The following is a 17490-nucleotide window of genomic DNA, read 5'->3' as shown; positions in this document are numbered from 1 at the left end:
TTTCTACGTTTTCTATGGTTTTGTACCACAGACCAATAACTTAAACTACATCTGCCAAAGAGTATGTACAATCACTATTTACCCATTTTATCTTTGTCTATTAATTTTGTATCTCTATTCTCTTTTGCTCCCGCTCAGTGTTCAAGGTGGTTATTCTTACGAATGTTTTCTAAAAAATATCGAATTTGATGTATTGGTTGCCAAATATTACCTCCGCAACGTAGATTAATTGCCTGAGAATCATATTTTCGTCAGAAATAATTTTTTACGGTAAAGATCACCATGATATTTTTTGGTGACAAATTATAATACTCCGTGTCCAACATTGTTTTTATTGATGAAAGTGTGCAAAATGAGGGTTTTCTGACAATATTTGAGTTAATTGATGAAAATCGTGTTTAAAGTGATATGGGCATCAGTGTTTTGGTGTATAAATACTTCGTTATGAATCGTAGAAAAGTGGCTGGATTCTAACCTAAATTACGATCAAGTTATAAAAATTGAGTGTGTTCGCAGATGAGTACGAAGATTATCAAAGCGAGCGCTGTGGAGCCTGATCCCTTCGAGACGTCGATCTCGCAGGCGTTGGTGGAGTTGGAGACAAACTCCGACCTGAAGGCTCAACTGAGGGAGTTGTATATAACAAAGGCTAAAGAAATTGAACTCCACAATAAAAAAGTAAGGTTAACTATATACTAGAGCGTATAATATGCGTTTCATACACAGATATAGAACTGAAGCTTTAAAATGTAATCATAATTTATACCAATACAAATTACAAAGGTTGATGTGAAGAATTTCTGATGAATTGATGAGATAAATGAAATAATGATTGATGAAGTTTATTTTACTCAATGTAGTTTGTTTACATAGTAAAAGTGTCAATTTAAAAGTTAGATTAAATGAATTGACATGCTCCACATTGAAAATGTGTTCACTTGTCAGATTGGGACAAATTTTGTCTAAAAATGTAAAATATAGATCCGTTATTTTCCAATACAGTGGCGCTAGTTAGACAACTTCAGTAATATTATGATGATTATTGATCACATTCATTTCTGGGTGGCATTTGGCCAAAAATGACCCTGTAGGGCTAGAAAGCACTGTTAGTATGAGTGCATAGTTTAAATTCAGCTAATAATAAAAATTGGTCAACTCTGAGTTGGAACCGCACACAAAAGGTACAACATACAAGAAATAACACTTTTATTTTCATGGTGGCTATTTAATTTTTTTTATTAAGTAATTGTTGTTCACCATTTCCTGATTTTGCAATGCAAGTAGCTATGTCATTTTACTGTGATCACTCAAACTTCGAATCAAGATGAATCCTTATTAGACTTGCAACGAATAGTATATTCGGCAGTATACCGAATACCGAATATTCGGCGAGACCCCTGACCGAATAGCCAAATATTCGGCAAAAGTATTCGGCTGGATTTTTTTATTAAATTGGATTAAATTATGTACCTGTTTTATGTACCAATGACTACTTAATAAATGATTATAAAAGAAATGAGAACCTTACCCTTCTAAATTTTGATTACCACAATAATTATTCAAATACATAGAATCCTCCATTATTCCAATTCAGAAGATGATTATGTACCTTTGTTATGCACCAATGACTACTTAAATGATTATAACAGAAATGAAAATATGAATATATACGTAATCAATCGATTTTAATTTTTCATTTTACCAATTATTTCTCTATGACAAAATATATTATTTAAGTATTCGGTATTCGGCCGAATAATATGTGGATATTCGGTATTCGGCCAAATATAATAAAAGCAGCCGAATAGGCCGAATACCGAATAGTAACCGAATATTCGTTGCAAGTCTAATCCTTATGCTTTATTGATTATTAAAGATTTATTAAATGAATTTCCAGTCAATCATCATCTATGTGCCGATGCCAAAGCTGAAGGCATTCCAGAAGATCCAAATTAGACTGGTCCGTGAGCTGGAGAAGAAGTTTAGCGGCAAGCACGTAGTGTTCATCGGAGACCGCAAGATTCTGCCCAAGCCCAGCCACAAGACGCGCGTCGCCAACAAACAGAAAAGGCCCAGATCTAGGTACACTTTGGTTTTACTTCTTTGACTGTACTTTTATAAATTAAATTTTTGTACCTGAGCAGAATCTTATTTTGAACTAGAGGAAGCCCGCGACTTCGTCCGCGTGGATGTGGGTTTTTAAAGATCCTGTGGGAACCGTTTGATTTTCTGGGATGAAATGCCTATGTCAATTACAGGGACGCAAGCTACCTCTGTACCAAATTTCATACAAATCGGTTAAGCAGATGGGTTCTTAGGAATCGCGTGGGAACTCTTTGATTTTACAGGATAAAAAGTAGCCTATGTCCGTGCCCGGAATGTAAGCTGACCCTGTACCAAATTTCATCAGAATCGGTTAAACTGTTGGGCTGTGAAAAGGTAGCAGACAGACACAATTTCGCATTTATAATATTAGTAAGGATGACAAACGCGACACTGGGCACACATCTCGAACTTTACAGAGTTATGTGCGTTTTAAGCAATTATACATCACTTGCTTTAATAGTGATAGAAAACATCATGAAGAAACTTGCTACCGAGTTCTCCATAATGTTCTTAGAAGTGTGTGAAGTCTGCCAATCCATCAGGTCAGTACAGGTCAGTGTGGCGGACTTCTCAATCTAAGAGGAAAGTCCTGCACAGTAGTGGACCGGCAATGGGTTGATCATGATTATCTTTTTGTTGTTTCCAGAACATTGACGTCAGTGTATGATGCTATTCTGGAGGACCTGGTGTTCCCTGCAGAGATAGTCGGCAAGCGCATCAGGGTGAAACTGGACGGCTCACAGCTCATCAAAGTGCACCTTGACAAGAACCAACAGACCACTATTGAACACAAGGTAATGACATTAAACTTTAGGCACTGTTCAAATTGATATTTTTAACTCCTGCATTATATGCAGTGGCGTGCACAGGTTTTGTAACCAGGGTAGCCATTATGGTAAAAATTTATTTACTGAAATACCAAATAAGCACAGTTGTTATTGTTGAGAGTTGTGAGCAGTGCTTTTATGTCTTTATTATACTGATTATATGGCATTACAGGTTTAGCATCTGTTCAAGCTGCACCTAAAGTTTTTGTTACATAACAATGTGGCTAATTCTGTTGCACACAATCTCTAAACTAAAACGACAGGTCAAAATTATTGTTATCCTTTTTAATCTTTGTAGATCTGTCAATTTGGTTTAGAGATGTGCACAACTGAGTTAACACCAGTAAACCCATACCCATAAACAATTTTAGGGTTCCATACCTCAAAAAGAAAAACGGAACTCTTATAAGATCACTTTGTTGTGTGTCTGTCTGTCTCTCCGTTCAGACTGTTTTGTGAAAAGTATTTCAGCCTATTGTTTACTAAAATGCTGATAAAAATATTTTCCTGCAGAATTTAATCTATTATTATGTTAAAAAATTGAAAAATGTATTTTGTCTTTCATCATCTTGTGACATCATTGATCGCCTTTCGTACAGCGTTTTTCGGTATTTAACAATTAATTATATTAACAAACAGAAGACGAAAAATGATTTTCATTTAATTATTCTCTCTAATAATGAATTCTAGCCCCATAAACTACCTCTATACAAAACATCACATCATTTTATTATTACAGTCCAAGACCCTATTCTTTTATTTAACGTAGAACCTTAATAATTTGGTGGTTACCATAAAATAATTGTAAACGACGCCCCGACGGTGGTGTCATTGACAAGATGTGGCTCACGGTAAAAGTAATTAGCTTGCCGTTGACTAATTTCCAATTTTGGTTTGTTTACAGGTGGACACCTTCCAATCAGTGTACAAGAAGTTAACGGGGCGCGAAGTCACCTTTGAGTTCCCTGAACCCTACTTGTAAAATTAGACTATGACTTTACAATAAAACAAAAACCGTAATATGTTTGTTTGATTTCTTGAAAGACAACTGAAGGTAAGGGGGTTTTCTTGGTGCCTACAAACGCTCCCTGAATACGTAACATACAGGCAAGTGAATACGATTGAATAGTATACCGAGTTTTTATGCGTAAACCAGGAGGGTATCTGTGCGCGACTATTTTTGTAATGGTTGATTGACGAAACAATCGCGCGGCAAATGGTTTCGTCTTCACTGTCGTCGAGTCCGTCCTACTTCGTACAAAAGACAATCGATCATATTATGTGCAAACGGACAGCGCCATTAATTTTTTTGTCATCTAACCACAAATTACGGATTTTGGATTTTTCCGCTATACTTGTACCATAAGACTAGCTACCTGCCAAATTTCATGATTTTAGGTCAACGGGAAATACCCTATCAGTTTCAATTCCCATTTCTTGACAGACAACGAAGTAAGCCTTCACCCCAAATACTACGCCAATCTGAATTCTGAACATGGGGCGTATGACCTACGTGCATTCTATGAAAACAAATCTCAGATGAGCTTTTGTATCGTTTATTCTGTCCTGCGCAAACCACTATTTTGCTATTTCAATTGACTAGGTACTTGTTTTGCGCGCAGTACACTATCGCATAAATAGCTATCGATAAACCATAAACGTAGAATAAAATTCGTCTATGAAGTAACAGACAAATCTCCCACTGAGCAGGTTCAAGGTCAAAGTTAATATTTTTTGCCAACTGTAGCTAAATTACCGTGAAAGTTATCCTCAAACAATAAAACAAAAAAAATATTGGTTTCCAGACCTTTATTGTAAAAAAATTCAGTCGATTCACAAGTCAAAGATAATAAAATATTCACATCAGAGGAAAAGTGAGAAACAATAAATGCATTAAAAAATAACAATAAAACCAAATAAAATCTCATTACTATACATTTCTAAACAATCTATAAGCTATATTATAATTAAAAAAAACCGGATTGCTTTTGTCAGATTTTCAAGTAGGTAGTCCAATCTGAATTTGGAAATCTGAACACGAGGCGTATGTCGGCGCAATGCACTAAACAGATCTTGTGTCTTAGTGTATGACCTGCGCAAACCGCTGTATAGCAACTTCAGATTGGACTACTTTTGCATGCACTAGAGTTAGACATTGATTTAAGCTCTTAACAGAGGAAGTAGTAACGCTTCCCAGCCCTTTCCATAGAAATAGTAGTATAAAAGTATGTCTCAGCCATACTATTATAGTTTATAACCGAACCATATTCCAGTGAGGTTAAATCTAGTGTACTTAGGGTGAGATCTATAGAGCGCGCTCTGCCTTTGCTGATTTAAGACAGAGTTAAAACGAGACAGAGCTATATCTCTCACATAAATCTGTCTCGTTTTAACTCAATCTTAAGTCAGCAAAGTCAAAGTGCGCTTTATAGATTTCAGCCTTAGACTTTGCTCATGCTTTACTTAAAGTGAAAGAGTATTGTCAGACAGATAAATCTGTCCCTTTTTACTCTAAAGGCTAAAGCTGAGGTCTATAGTGTGCTTTTACTTTGCTCAGATTTATTTTCAGTTAAAAAGAGGCGGATTTATGCAACAATATAACACAGTCTCGTTTTAACAGTGTCTTAACTCTGAACAAAGTCAAGATTGCTCTTCATACCTGCCTAAACGAAGTCAAAGTAGGTCTGATCTCAGCCTAACTCCGACTTTGGGCTTATTTGACTTGTCTCAGTAAACAAACTTTTATAGTGCACTACTCATAAAAGAGCGTTTTTCTTTAGTTTTTGGGAACGAAGTATCATTTTGTGATTAATGATTACTAATTAACCCAGGACCAATATTGTTAGATACCTACCTGTTACCTACTTTTACGTAAAGCTATTCTAGAACTAGATTTTTACATTTAATCATAATATGCACAACAACATATTTTTATCAATCTTTTTGTAAATAAAAACAAGTGGAATAGGATATATTAGGAATACATGTTTTTTACATTATTATTATGCATGTTTTGAAGATCATAGTCTTGCACATTGAAGTAAAATTATTCTATCTAATACATATTAAGTAATTGCGAAAAGTGTTTTTTAACCATTAAGAGTTATTTCCCTAAATCCTATTTTTTTTAAAGTATATACATATACAACATGTAATTATAAAAATGCTTAATTGACTAATGCAGTAAGTATATACTTTTACTCATATTTTTCGAATCTGGCAAATCACTAAATTGCTGTGATGGTTTATCTATGCTAGAAAGAGATGGAGATAGTTATCTTAAAATAGGGTCTGCACTATGCAGAGGCACTTGCAACTGGCGAATTAAGGGACATGAGACGGGTCTGCCCGCGAAATTCAATTTGGTTTTTCGCAATTTGTAAATTAATACGTCAAAGTAGGCTTATGGCACTTTAATTGCGCCAATGGCAGTATCATCCTCACAGGTTTATATAAAAATCTTTACTTGAAAATCTTTTATTGAAATTAGCTATAGTATCGATTAATTTGTGTGTAACTGATGTCAAACTCATTATTTTGAATAATTTCTTAAACTGAACACTGTCAAGTAAAGATTTTTATGTAATCCTGTGAAGATGATACTGCCATTGTCGGAATTGTGCCATAAGACTACTTTGTCGTATTGATTTACGAATTGCGAAAAACCGAATTAAATTTGAATTTCGCGGGCAGACTCGTCTCTTGCACCTTAAGCTGTCTGTGTATGTGAGAGAGACCAATAGTGTGGTAAGTGTGCAATAGAAATATACAAGTTTTTTTTATTTATTGTGAGAATTGCTTGCGCTTGATGACAATCATGCCTGAGAAATAAAGCAATGAGAGGTCTAGGTTGGAGTGCGCTTGCCTAGATGCCTTTTCACTCTTGCCTTAAAAGTATTCAAATTATATTTAAAAGGCACAAATTTCGAGACATGTTGAGCTTCGATACTTGCGTACGTAACTGAAAACTTTCAAGTAAAGATTTTTATATAAACCTGTGGAGATGATACTGCCATTGGCGCTACTAGTATGTCACACGCCTACTTTGTTGTATTAGTTAACAAATTGCAAAAAACCAAATTAAATTTGAATTTTGCGGTTAGACCTGTTTAATGTACCTTAAGACCCAAATTCCCAAAAGGTCATCTATTTAGTTTCATGCTGATACCTTCTATAATATAATCTATACCTAATACGTAAGTCCTATCATGTCCTATCACGATAGGATTATATTAATTATAGCACAGTGTGTTAAATTCATGAAGATTGCAAAAGTCGCAAAAAATAATATTGCCAACTCCAAAAAATAGTTAATCGGTACCCATTTCAAAGTTCTTGTCCACTATAAATTTTCTCCAATTCAGCTTCAACTGCTGGATCTGACGCACTCTCTGAAGGTTTGCTGTTTGAGGCACTTGGATTTGAAAAACTATTTACGACATTTGTATTTGCTACACTATTTTCAATTTGGTTAGTAGGTTTAACAACTTTTATATAGTTGACTGGAACGAGACCGGCTGTCTGTCTGTCTGTGGATGCCATCAACCACCCTGAGTTCCAAAGGTGACCCTGAAGATGTTGTGGAGCGATGGTGAGGACCTGGTTGACGCTGAAGCTGATCTCTTGGGGAGATGTCGCTTGGAAGTCGTGGTGGGCGACCGCACGGAGTGGGTTTTGCCAGGTTGATGGATCTTGTACTGTGAAATAGAAAGGTTATTTAGATACTACAGATTTTGCTAGAACAGTAGTTACAGTGGTAAAATGTATAAGGTTCATCAGACATTGTTTCAACACCTGCATTTTTTTATTGAATTTACTAGCGCGATTTCGTCCGCGTGGATATGTGTTTTAAAAATCCTGTGGGAAATCATTGATTTTCCGAAATAAAATTGAAGTGTTTTTCCGTAATTTCGAAATAACTAAATCATATTAAGCTCGTATGGTTATGTGAACTGTACCATAACTGAATCACACTTTTTAAAATTTATGTGTGTCTGTCTGTTTGAACAGGCTATTATTCTTCATATAGTCATATTCACGCTCATTTTTTTTCGTATCTCAAGGTCCAAGCGGAGTAGGGAGATGAAACTTGTATAAATCGTGTTCGTATATGAAGGCGATATTGATACCTAAGTTTCGAAATAGGTTGTCATTTGGGGGCCGATTTGCTATGCTTATCCGGCTAGGCCCTTTGGTCCGCATTACGGGTTCGGATGATTATGGATAGGCTACTTTGTCCTGGAAAAACAAAAGTTCCCACACGATTTTTAAAAACTCAAATGCACGCGGGCGAAGCTGCGGGCATTATCTATTACATAATATTTATGTATACGTGACCTGACACGCTTATCGCATACGCACGAATGACTGATAAAAATCTCGTGTTATCTTTTGGTGAAGTTGTCAGTTGCTACTAGGTTTGATAAGAAAGAAAATCTTCGATTTACAAAATTTTAAGCTTACAATCATATTACAGATAACATAATCGTAAGTTTAAAATTTTGTAAATCAAAGATTTTTGTTACACATTAATGCTTTGCAGGGTTATTTGATGAAATTCTTTAGCAATAAAGCCATGCTACCACAAGAATGGAATTCCTGTGAAGGGGTACCATAGCTTTCATTAAGCCCGTACTCCATTGATTTCTTAACTGCATTGTATCAGAACGCTAAATTGCTTGGTGATACGGCTTTGCCCGTAGGATGGTATCTAGCCACGGCCGAAGCCTCCCATCATTGATCTTAAATACTCACATCTTTCATGTATACTCGAAGAAAGTCCATTCAACATCTTCAAAACAATATAAGGCGCGGCTGCGATGACTCCAAAGAATAGAAGTATGGGCCAGCTGGAACCCTTCGCCTTTTGTTCTGAACTGGCGGAACCAGCTTGAGTGGCTTGTACTGCTTCGGCCCATGCCTGGAAAGTGAATTTAAGTTGTACTATAGCTGTGTGTGTGAAGGAAAACGTCGTGAGGAAACCTGCATGCCTCAGAGTTCTTCATCATGTTCCCAAAGGTGTGTGAAGTCGGATAATCTGCACTTGGCCAGCGTGGTACACTATGGCCAAACCCTTCTTACTTTGAGAGGAGACCAGTGCTCTGTAGTGAGCCGGCGATGGGTTGATCATGATGTTGATGATGATGATAGCTGTCGTGCCGTCAGTCTTGGTTATTGATTACATATTATTAATAACAAGATGAGCTGAAAATCTCGTTGATCTATAACGCACTTAGCGCTCATACTTAAGAGGGCTCTCTCTGTCAATCGTTTCATACAATCGTAGTTCCAATTTCATTTGAATATTAAGCAACCAAAGTCCATGAAATTTTGCAGACATATTCTAGAAACTAATATCTATGTCTGTGGTTTTCCATATTTCTGTTAAAATATTCGGTTTCAAAGTTACGCGGTCTTAAAAATTTGACTGACATCAGTCTGTCTTGTTTTAACTGAAATTTAAGTCTGAGCAAGTCAAAGTTTACGATCTCAGCTTTATTCTAATTTGCCATAGAATAATATGTAACCTTATTACTCTATATTAAAATACATCACATATTATTATTATTGTATTGTAACATAGTTCATGATAAGAACTGTTTGTCAGATTCATTTGTTATGCAAATTATCTCCAAACAACTTCAAGATAAGTAAGTATGTATATTTATTTTTATATATTATATCAATTTGATAATATTTAATACAGAATTCATATCACAAAGAAACTAAAATTGAATGTTTTGACTGAGTCTACAAGGCTACTCTGGGTATCTAGGACCCTGGTTCGATATCGAACTATAGTCTAGATTTTTCCGGTGGGCTGTCAATAACCCTTTGAATTTTACTTGCTGGTTGTTCAAATTATAATTAAGTCTAGTAGGAATATAAACAATGGATTTTAACATTATGGTAATTTGGTCCATGAAATTGATACCTACCTACCTACTTGTACAAGTGCCTACTTCAATCAAATAAAAATATGTAATCAGCATAATATGTACTGGTATCAAAAAAATGAGCAGGTATATAAATCTCTACATGCTTATAGATCTAGTTGTTACGAAAGTTTGTCTGTTTGTGTGTGTGTGTGTGTGTGTGTGTGTGTGTGTGTGTGCGTGCGTGCGTGCGTGCGTGCGTGCGTGCGTGCGTGCGTGCATGTGTGTGTGTGTGTGTGTGCGTGTGTGTGTGTGCGTGTGTGTGTTTGTTACTCCTTCACGCAAAAACTACTGAACGGATTGGGCTGAAATTTAGAATGGAGATAGATTATACCCTGGATTAGCACATAGGCTAAATCAAAGAGTTCCCACGGGAATTTAAAAAATCCTACATCCACGCAATTTACATAACAAGCAATAAAAAGAAAAACTTTTAAGAAAAACAGTCTCCCAACCCGGCTGGTCATCGTGGGAGAGCTAGACCAGTACCCTCCAGTCATAAGAGTTTTTAGATTGGATAATACAAGTATGAATTATAATAAAATACCTACATAACAAAAAAAAAGTAAGTCGATCGTAAAAAGAAACACAACAAAGAGTATATACTAAAAATTTCCTATTCCTATTATTTCATAACATTAGTATTATTATTTCTATATATTGAGTATGAATGTAAGAAAAGTTAGTAAAAATTATGCAAACAAAGACAGAGAAATATGGAAATGACTGGAGGAGGCCTTCGTCCAAAATGGGCGTACTGAAACGATATGTGAAAGGAGAAAAAGAAACTTACCTATTAAAATATGAAAACAAGTAGTAATCGTAGTAATATGAAATAGTAATAATAATCATTCAAAAATGTAAATATATAATAAGAAAATTAGTAATTAAAAAAAAAACTAGTGATGTATAAAAAAAAATATAAATGTAAATTAGTATTATTAATAGGATAAGTCTTGTTTATGTACTACATTTTATATACTTAAGATGGAAAAGTTAGTACTTATTAACATAAAATGTAATGATTGCTACAATGTTTCAGTAAATAAAGGCTATATTATTATTATTATATTATTACATCCACGCGAACGAAGTCGCGGGTATCAGCTAGTATAGGATAAAACTGCCCCAAGATTAACTTACCTTGAATTCACATTCTGTTCTAATTCCTAGCAAAACAAGCAGTTTTCTCACAAGCCAGTTCAAGCTGCGTACCACTGCGAAAGTAGACCAGAACTGTGCAAATAACGATCTCAAACGTCCAAAATTTTCTGCTACACCTGAAAAAATTAAACATTATTTAATTTCTTTTCACAGGTTCTTAAATATAAAAAAAATACCTGTACACAGTTAATTTCAATAAAATTCTTTTGATAAGATGGTAAGTAGCCAACACTTCTAGGCAAGGACACACCAACCAAGACCTCATCTTTGCTGTCTCTCAGGTATGATTGTCCTCAAGCCTATCTCACAATTTAAAAAAATGTAGGAGAAGTATGCATATCCTCCTTACATTCCTACTTACCTAAAATAGCTCTAAATGAACTAGTCAGGGCAAAGAAGGTGCTCTCAAGCATCATTGCCACACTGCCCACTGCATTCACTACACTCTGTATGGAGTCAAATGCTGGTCTTGAGTTCTCTTCTGCCATCTGAATAAATCTGAAATTAGAAATTTAAATATATATTAGAATAGTTGTCCTCAACTAACAGATGTCCACATCATAGGTCTCTTGTAAAGACTTCTAGATTCAGTAACTCCCTGTGACCAACTTCATATCATCTGTTCATCTAGTTGGAGGTCTGTCAACGCTGCACATTCCAGTGTGACACTGCCATTCAGCAACTTAGGACCTAAATACCTTAAATTCTATAAGTTCTTCCAAATTTGTGTTCCACCCATTGTCACTTCAGTTTAGTTCTTGAAACATATTTGATTTATGGTTACTTCACATGGTTCTTATAAGTAGAAAGCGCATTGAGAACCAGAGGCTTGAATATAGAATGACAGCTACAACATCACAATTGCAATCACTTCTGATTGGTTGATGCTCGCTCACTATTGGCTATTGTGCATCATTGGGCAAGAATACATAAATTCAGCCAATCACAGCAGTTGTGATTGTAATAATGATTGATGCAGATTTTACGGAATCAACCTGCAGAGGTAGATACATGCAACAGTTGGAATGAAGACACTTTGTAAGTATAGGTAGTCAGATTTAATTCATGTAGGTAAATAATTTATGGCACTTATGACATGTCACTCTATCATTGCTTCAGAAAGTAGATTCTGTTGAGAAGACCCTACAAGAAAGTTAACAGTTACTTTTTTCCCCTTTATTTAAGTTAGCTGTAAGTGTTACTGGAACATTTTAATGAAGTACTTTATGCCTCAAGCTTATAGAAATAACTTTTTCAACAACCTCAACATGTTTCAAGAGGTTTGAAATTAAAACTCAATTGCTACTTAGTAGAGGATATAGGATATTTTTCATTCCAGATATCAATAAGGCTCCTGTGGACAATAGCAACCTAAAACTTACTGCTTCTATTTAATTAATGTGGTAACAATAACATAATAAGGAAATTCAAAGTAAAACCCACTACATAATAAATTGTATCCTCACAGCATGAATCATAGGTAAATACAAAATTACTTTACCTGTTTTCAATATCTCCGTGCATTGGGCCATATCTGTTGTATCCTCCAAACGGACTCATCCCCATCCCCATTCCCATCCCTCCCATACCATACCCACTGTACCCTCCATATCCCATCCCCCCATAACCCATCCCACCATATCCTCCCATACCACCATAAGACATCCCATTATTCATCCCATAACTTGGTTGCATCGTTATATCGGGCCGTGGTGGTAACATAGGTGGTCCTAAACCATTATTAATACCAGATGCACTAGGTATAGGATTTCTGAACGAAGGCACATCTCCTGAAGCCATTACGCCAGCATTTGATAAGCTGTGGTTAGAGTTCACGTCAAATATTTTCACTGGCTCACTCATATTACTTGTTTCTAAATAAACCAATACACTTGTTTTTATCTAATCTTTTCGTGTAAAAAGTTCACCATTTATTGCCAAGACCAACTTCATTTACACAGTCATTCTGGGGTTACACAATGTCACTTCGTAACAGGAAAACTTTGCTTTTAGAGAAAAGTAACTGTACATGCGACTATTATATATATCTATAACGTAAATTATAAAATATCTCGTTGTATTAATTATTGGGAAGTAAACGAAATCGAAACCAACCGAGTCGACGGCTACGGCTACGCTTTTTTGACTATTTTTGATGATTTGATCATAGTTTTGACCAACTTTTTGACAAATTCGACAAATGTCAACAATATCAATCATCATGACATTGACACATTCTCTAATTTATGATTTCTCTCTCGTCTGGCTTTTTAAAGGCACAAAGATTAGCAAAGGGTCCTGAAATTAATTATATATCGGGAAATTAATTCTATATCGACTATTCTCACAAATTAGTTGATACTAGAATTAATTTCTTAAACTGGACCCTTTCAAGTAAAGATTTTTATATAAACCTGTGAGAATAATAATGCCATTGTTGCAATTAAAATACCATAAGCCTACGTTGTCTGTCTTATTAGTTGACAAATTGCGAAAAACCCATAGGAAAAACCCAATTAAATTTGAATTTCGCGGGCAGGCCCGTCGCTTCCACCTTATAGAGATTTAGTTTAGACCATAGATATATGTGTTTAGACCTTAGACACACCACCACACCTATATAGGTACCTAGTCTTATTAAGCCTATATAGAGCATTTTTTGTCTATGGTCTCTTATGGGTGTCAATCGTGTCAATAGTTTCGATTATTGTTTCAATTTTATGTTTGTTGTTATTATCGTAAAATTGGAAAGTGTTATCAATAGTTTCCTGTAACAGAAGACAAAGCAAATTGACTGTTACAAAAGGTATGTAATTACATAAAGATTATCCATGTAATAATATATTTAATTATATAAAACTTGTTGTTCTGAATGTCTTCTTTACCAAGACTTTTAAGATTGAATTTTGTATGATTATTTCACTTCAAAGCATAATTTTTATTGTCTTATCCACTGCTTAGTTCTACCTAGACTACGTTATCTCTTAAATTTGATAAGTTTAAAATCTAAAATAGTAAAAACTCGGCAGCTTTCTATGACCGGTTTCCTAATTGCTGACAGGAAGAAATTGATATAGTCATCAAAATAATTTTATTTCTTGCTACATTAGAATCACAAATACTCACGTACCTAGTCAATATATTATTCCTTAGTCTGCGTTATTAAAATCCCCAAGGTTTCTTTGGTACTTACCATAATAATTGACAGTTTTAACATTTGAGATAAGAAATCTGAAGATAAAACCGAGGAAGGCAGACAGTAACTTCTTTGTTTTTAAACTATGCGCTCAAATAAGGCTTCTGAAGTCTAGTCGTATTATCTTGATAGAAGTTAAGTATTAATAACTTTAAAATATATTTTTATTTAAAGTAACTAAGTAATTTTGTTATAAATAATCTCTAAATTAAAATGACAGGTTGAAATATATTGCTAATTGCCATAATGCTCCCTGCAGAATGGTATACAACAGAATTAGCCATAATACAAGGTATGGGCATGTAATCCAAAGGGAAGAAAATCATGTCACTAAAAGAATGTTAATTTGCAAGTGGAAGGAAAGAAGAAGAGAGAAAGAACAAAAAAAGATGGATGGATTGTGTAAAAGACTATATCTGTGTAAAAGTATTTGTGTAATGTGTCATAATGTGACAGAAGTAAGTGGAAGAAGAAAATTTTTTATTTTTTTTATTTTTATTTTATTCGACTAACCTACAACTTTTATACATAAAATATTTACAAAAATATAATTGTTTATAGCTAAAAAGATACATAGTATAAACGTTAATAAAAGGCTAGTACAAAAGATTTAAATACAATGATATTTTAAAAGGTTAGTAGGTAGTAAACCTAAAACCTAAACCTAAAACCTAAAAAGTAGTAAAAGTAACATGTTGTGCGGACTGCACATTGCGTGTGATAAGAACAAGAAGAAGAAGTACACATGACTTTGCTCATGCTTAATTTCTATTTCATTTATTTGTAGATACAGGTACATAAAGGTGTAAATACGTAATAAAATATTGGTCAGTTGTACCCATCCAAGTTACAACTACATTATTTTGTCTTAACCATAATACAGAATTAAAAATTAAAGTAGATTTCGGTTAACTGTCTTGAACTGCTTGAAATAGTGTAAACAATAAATTATATAACAAGGTGATAATAAATGATAATCAAATGTCGAAATCTATTTAGATTATGAATTTGATGTTGAAAAAAATTCTTAAGACACTGTTAAAACGTGACAGCAATATATTGCTGTTATAAATCTGTCTTAATTTTAACTGAAACTTGAGCCTGAGCAATGTCAAAGTATGCTTCATAGATTTCAGCCAAAGTGAACAGGGATCAAAACTGATTCAAATCAGCGCTCACAGTAACTGTCATTTTGTATGGTACATCTTATATCTAGCACACTTGTACACATATATATATGTATGCCCATATTGATGCATTGGCTAGTTGTAAAAATAAATATTTAGTGTATGGTAAAGGAGTCCTATCTACTATTTCATTCAAGGTTATATCAATTGTGAGTTAATGATGTCCAATTATCACACTGACTGATTCACAGACATCATCATATGTATTTGTATAGTAAATTACTATTTGAATATCATTAGTAAGGTAGGGGAAAAGATTGCATACTTACATATAATAAATCTATACTAATAAATAAAATTGGAGTGTCTGTCTGTAATTTCGAAATAACTACCTCATATTAAGCTCATATGGTTATTTGAACGATACCAACACCAAATCACACGTTTTTAAAATTTTTGTCTGTCTGTCTGTCTGTCTGTCTGTCTGTCTGTCTGTCTGTTTGAAAAGGCTAATCTTGCGAACGGCTGAACCGATTTTGACGGGATTTTCACAGACAAGTAGAGAATTGACCAGGGAGTAACATAGGCTACTTTTTTAACCGACTTTCAAAAAGAGAGTTGTGTTTTTCTACCTATGTACACCAAAATCTCCGAGATTTCTGAACCGATTTGCGTCATTTCTTTTTTAATCGATAGAAGAATTTTGCGACATTGTTTCATAAAAAATTTGGAGTCCAACTCCTCAATCCTAATGCTGCAGGGGATCTGACCAATCCACGCGGGCGAAGCTGCGGGCATCAGCTAGTATTTTAATAAATCTCTTTTTGAAGTCTGTCAATTTTACTCTCGCATACCACAGTTATTTGTTATAGTGAAAATTGTATAGAAGTTTAGATAAATATCCCTTCGGTAGTATTTCAAGGACCAACTTTATTGGTTGGTAAGACTTACTAACCAATAAACTTGGTCCTTGGAGTAATAACTAACTACTTATTAGTTACAGCCTGTAGTCCTCAGATACTAAAGAAAGAATCATTTTTGTTTTGCCTATTTACTCATAATTTATTAGCAAATCTTTTTCTTTTTTCCTGAGGATCTTGCTTTGCTCCCATTCACTTTCGATAGTTTCCAAAGTATAATTAATAATTTTCCATATTACGTGGAAAGTTTCTGAAGACTTACTTTATACAATAACAGCAAAAGATAGAAATATAGTATTTCTAAACATTGAATGGGCAACCCCATTTTCAGAGCGCAGGAAGCGGCACCACTGTCGCCCGCGCGAAACTTCCGGCGGTCTCAGGCGTTGCATTGTTGCCTACGTTACGTTTTCATAGCTATGTACCTACCTAAACTGTGAGGAAGATAGGTCTATGTGGTTGTGTCTGTGTTCTTTAAAACTCCTAGATTGAAACTATGTTAAAAAAGGAATCTATTCTTTATGGGTCAATAATGTTCATTAGACAACTGATAATATTATATATTTTGCATGTTAATTGACGAAACATTTAATATATTTCATAATTATGTTACAATCTACTTATGTACAATATTTGAATTGATGAATACATCCAGAAATGTGCATACTGTTTAAAAATGTTCACGCTTATTGTAGAACAATTAAAATAAACTTAAAATGAGACAATTGTATATCTGTAATTAACTCACAATAAGCCACACCTTGGTGCCACTGAAATCCTTGCCTTAGTTTAAGCGTTGTGCCTTAGTTTAAGTCTGATAATAATAAATGAAATCTATTCATGTTTTCAGATTTATCAATCCATCTGGGTATACCGGTGGCATCTAGTGGTGAGTACCTACCTTTAAAAACCGCTTTAACATAAGCTACTTGAAATTACAGTCGGAAAACTTTCATTTTTCTTTATTTACTCATATTATTGTTTAAAAAATTATAATCATCTCGCCACATCACCGGCTCACCACTGAGCACGGGTGTCCTCTCAGAATGAAATGGGCTTAGAGTTATACCTTAGTGGCCAAGTACAGATTGGCAGACTTCCCACGTCTTTGAGAACTATACAGGGAATTTTCCGGCATATAGGTTTCCTCACGAAGTTCTCTTTCACAGTTGAAGCAAGTAATTGCTTAAAATGCTCATAACTTCAAAGTTAATT

At 34.6% G+C, this 17490-nt stretch overlaps 3 protein-coding genes across 4 annotated transcripts in view; 2 read left to right on the top strand and 1 right to left on the bottom strand.

The window, feature by feature from the left end:
* Positions 1-41: 41 nt before the first annotated feature.
* Positions 42-3953, top strand: LOC123865169 (40S ribosomal protein S7). 2 transcript variants are annotated; one of them, XM_045906043.1, is made up of 5 exons: positions 42-146; positions 517-678; positions 1898-2082; positions 2753-2900; positions 3838-3953. In XM_045906043.1, exons 2-5 carry the CDS (start codon positions 517-519, stop codon positions 3913-3915), a joined length of 573 nt encoding a protein of 190 aa, XP_045761999.1. In that variant the 5' UTR covers positions 42-146; the 3' UTR covers positions 3916-3953. The 2 variants fall into 2 exon arrangements, with proteins under 2 accessions (XP_045761999.1, XP_045762000.1); XM_045906044.1 differs by having other exon boundaries at positions 128-270.
* Positions 3954-6514: 2561 nt separating this feature from the next.
* Positions 6515-13214, bottom strand: LOC123865160 (peroxisomal membrane protein PEX13). Its single transcript, XM_045906028.1, has 5 exons — positions 12534-13214; positions 11394-11530; positions 11012-11148; positions 8688-8853; positions 6515-7630 (listed from the first exon to the last, which is right to left on the bottom strand). The coding sequence occupies exons 1-5, from the start codon at positions 12893-12895 to the stop codon at positions 7260-7262; spliced, it is 1173 nt and encodes a 390-aa protein (XP_045761984.1). The 5' UTR covers positions 12896-13214; the 3' UTR covers positions 6515-7259.
* A 496-nt stretch (positions 13215-13710) lies between these two features.
* Positions 13711-17490, top strand: part of LOC123865147 (focal adhesion kinase 1) — a 176093-nt gene continuing 172313 nt past the window's right edge. Inside the window, exons 1-2 of the mRNA XM_045906001.1 lie at positions 13711-13838; positions 17126-17164. The gene's annotated coding sequence lies outside the window, so the exon portion shown is untranslated. The remainder of the gene's footprint in view (positions 13839-17125; positions 17165-17490) is intronic.

The sequence above is a fragment of the Maniola jurtina genome, chromosome 5 (genome assembly GCF_905333055.1).
Source record: "Maniola jurtina chromosome 5, ilManJurt1.1, whole genome shotgun sequence".
NCBI classification, from domain to species: domain Eukaryota; kingdom Metazoa; phylum Arthropoda; class Insecta; order Lepidoptera; family Nymphalidae; genus Maniola; species Maniola jurtina.
This window is presented reverse-complemented; position numbering and strand designations above follow the sequence as displayed.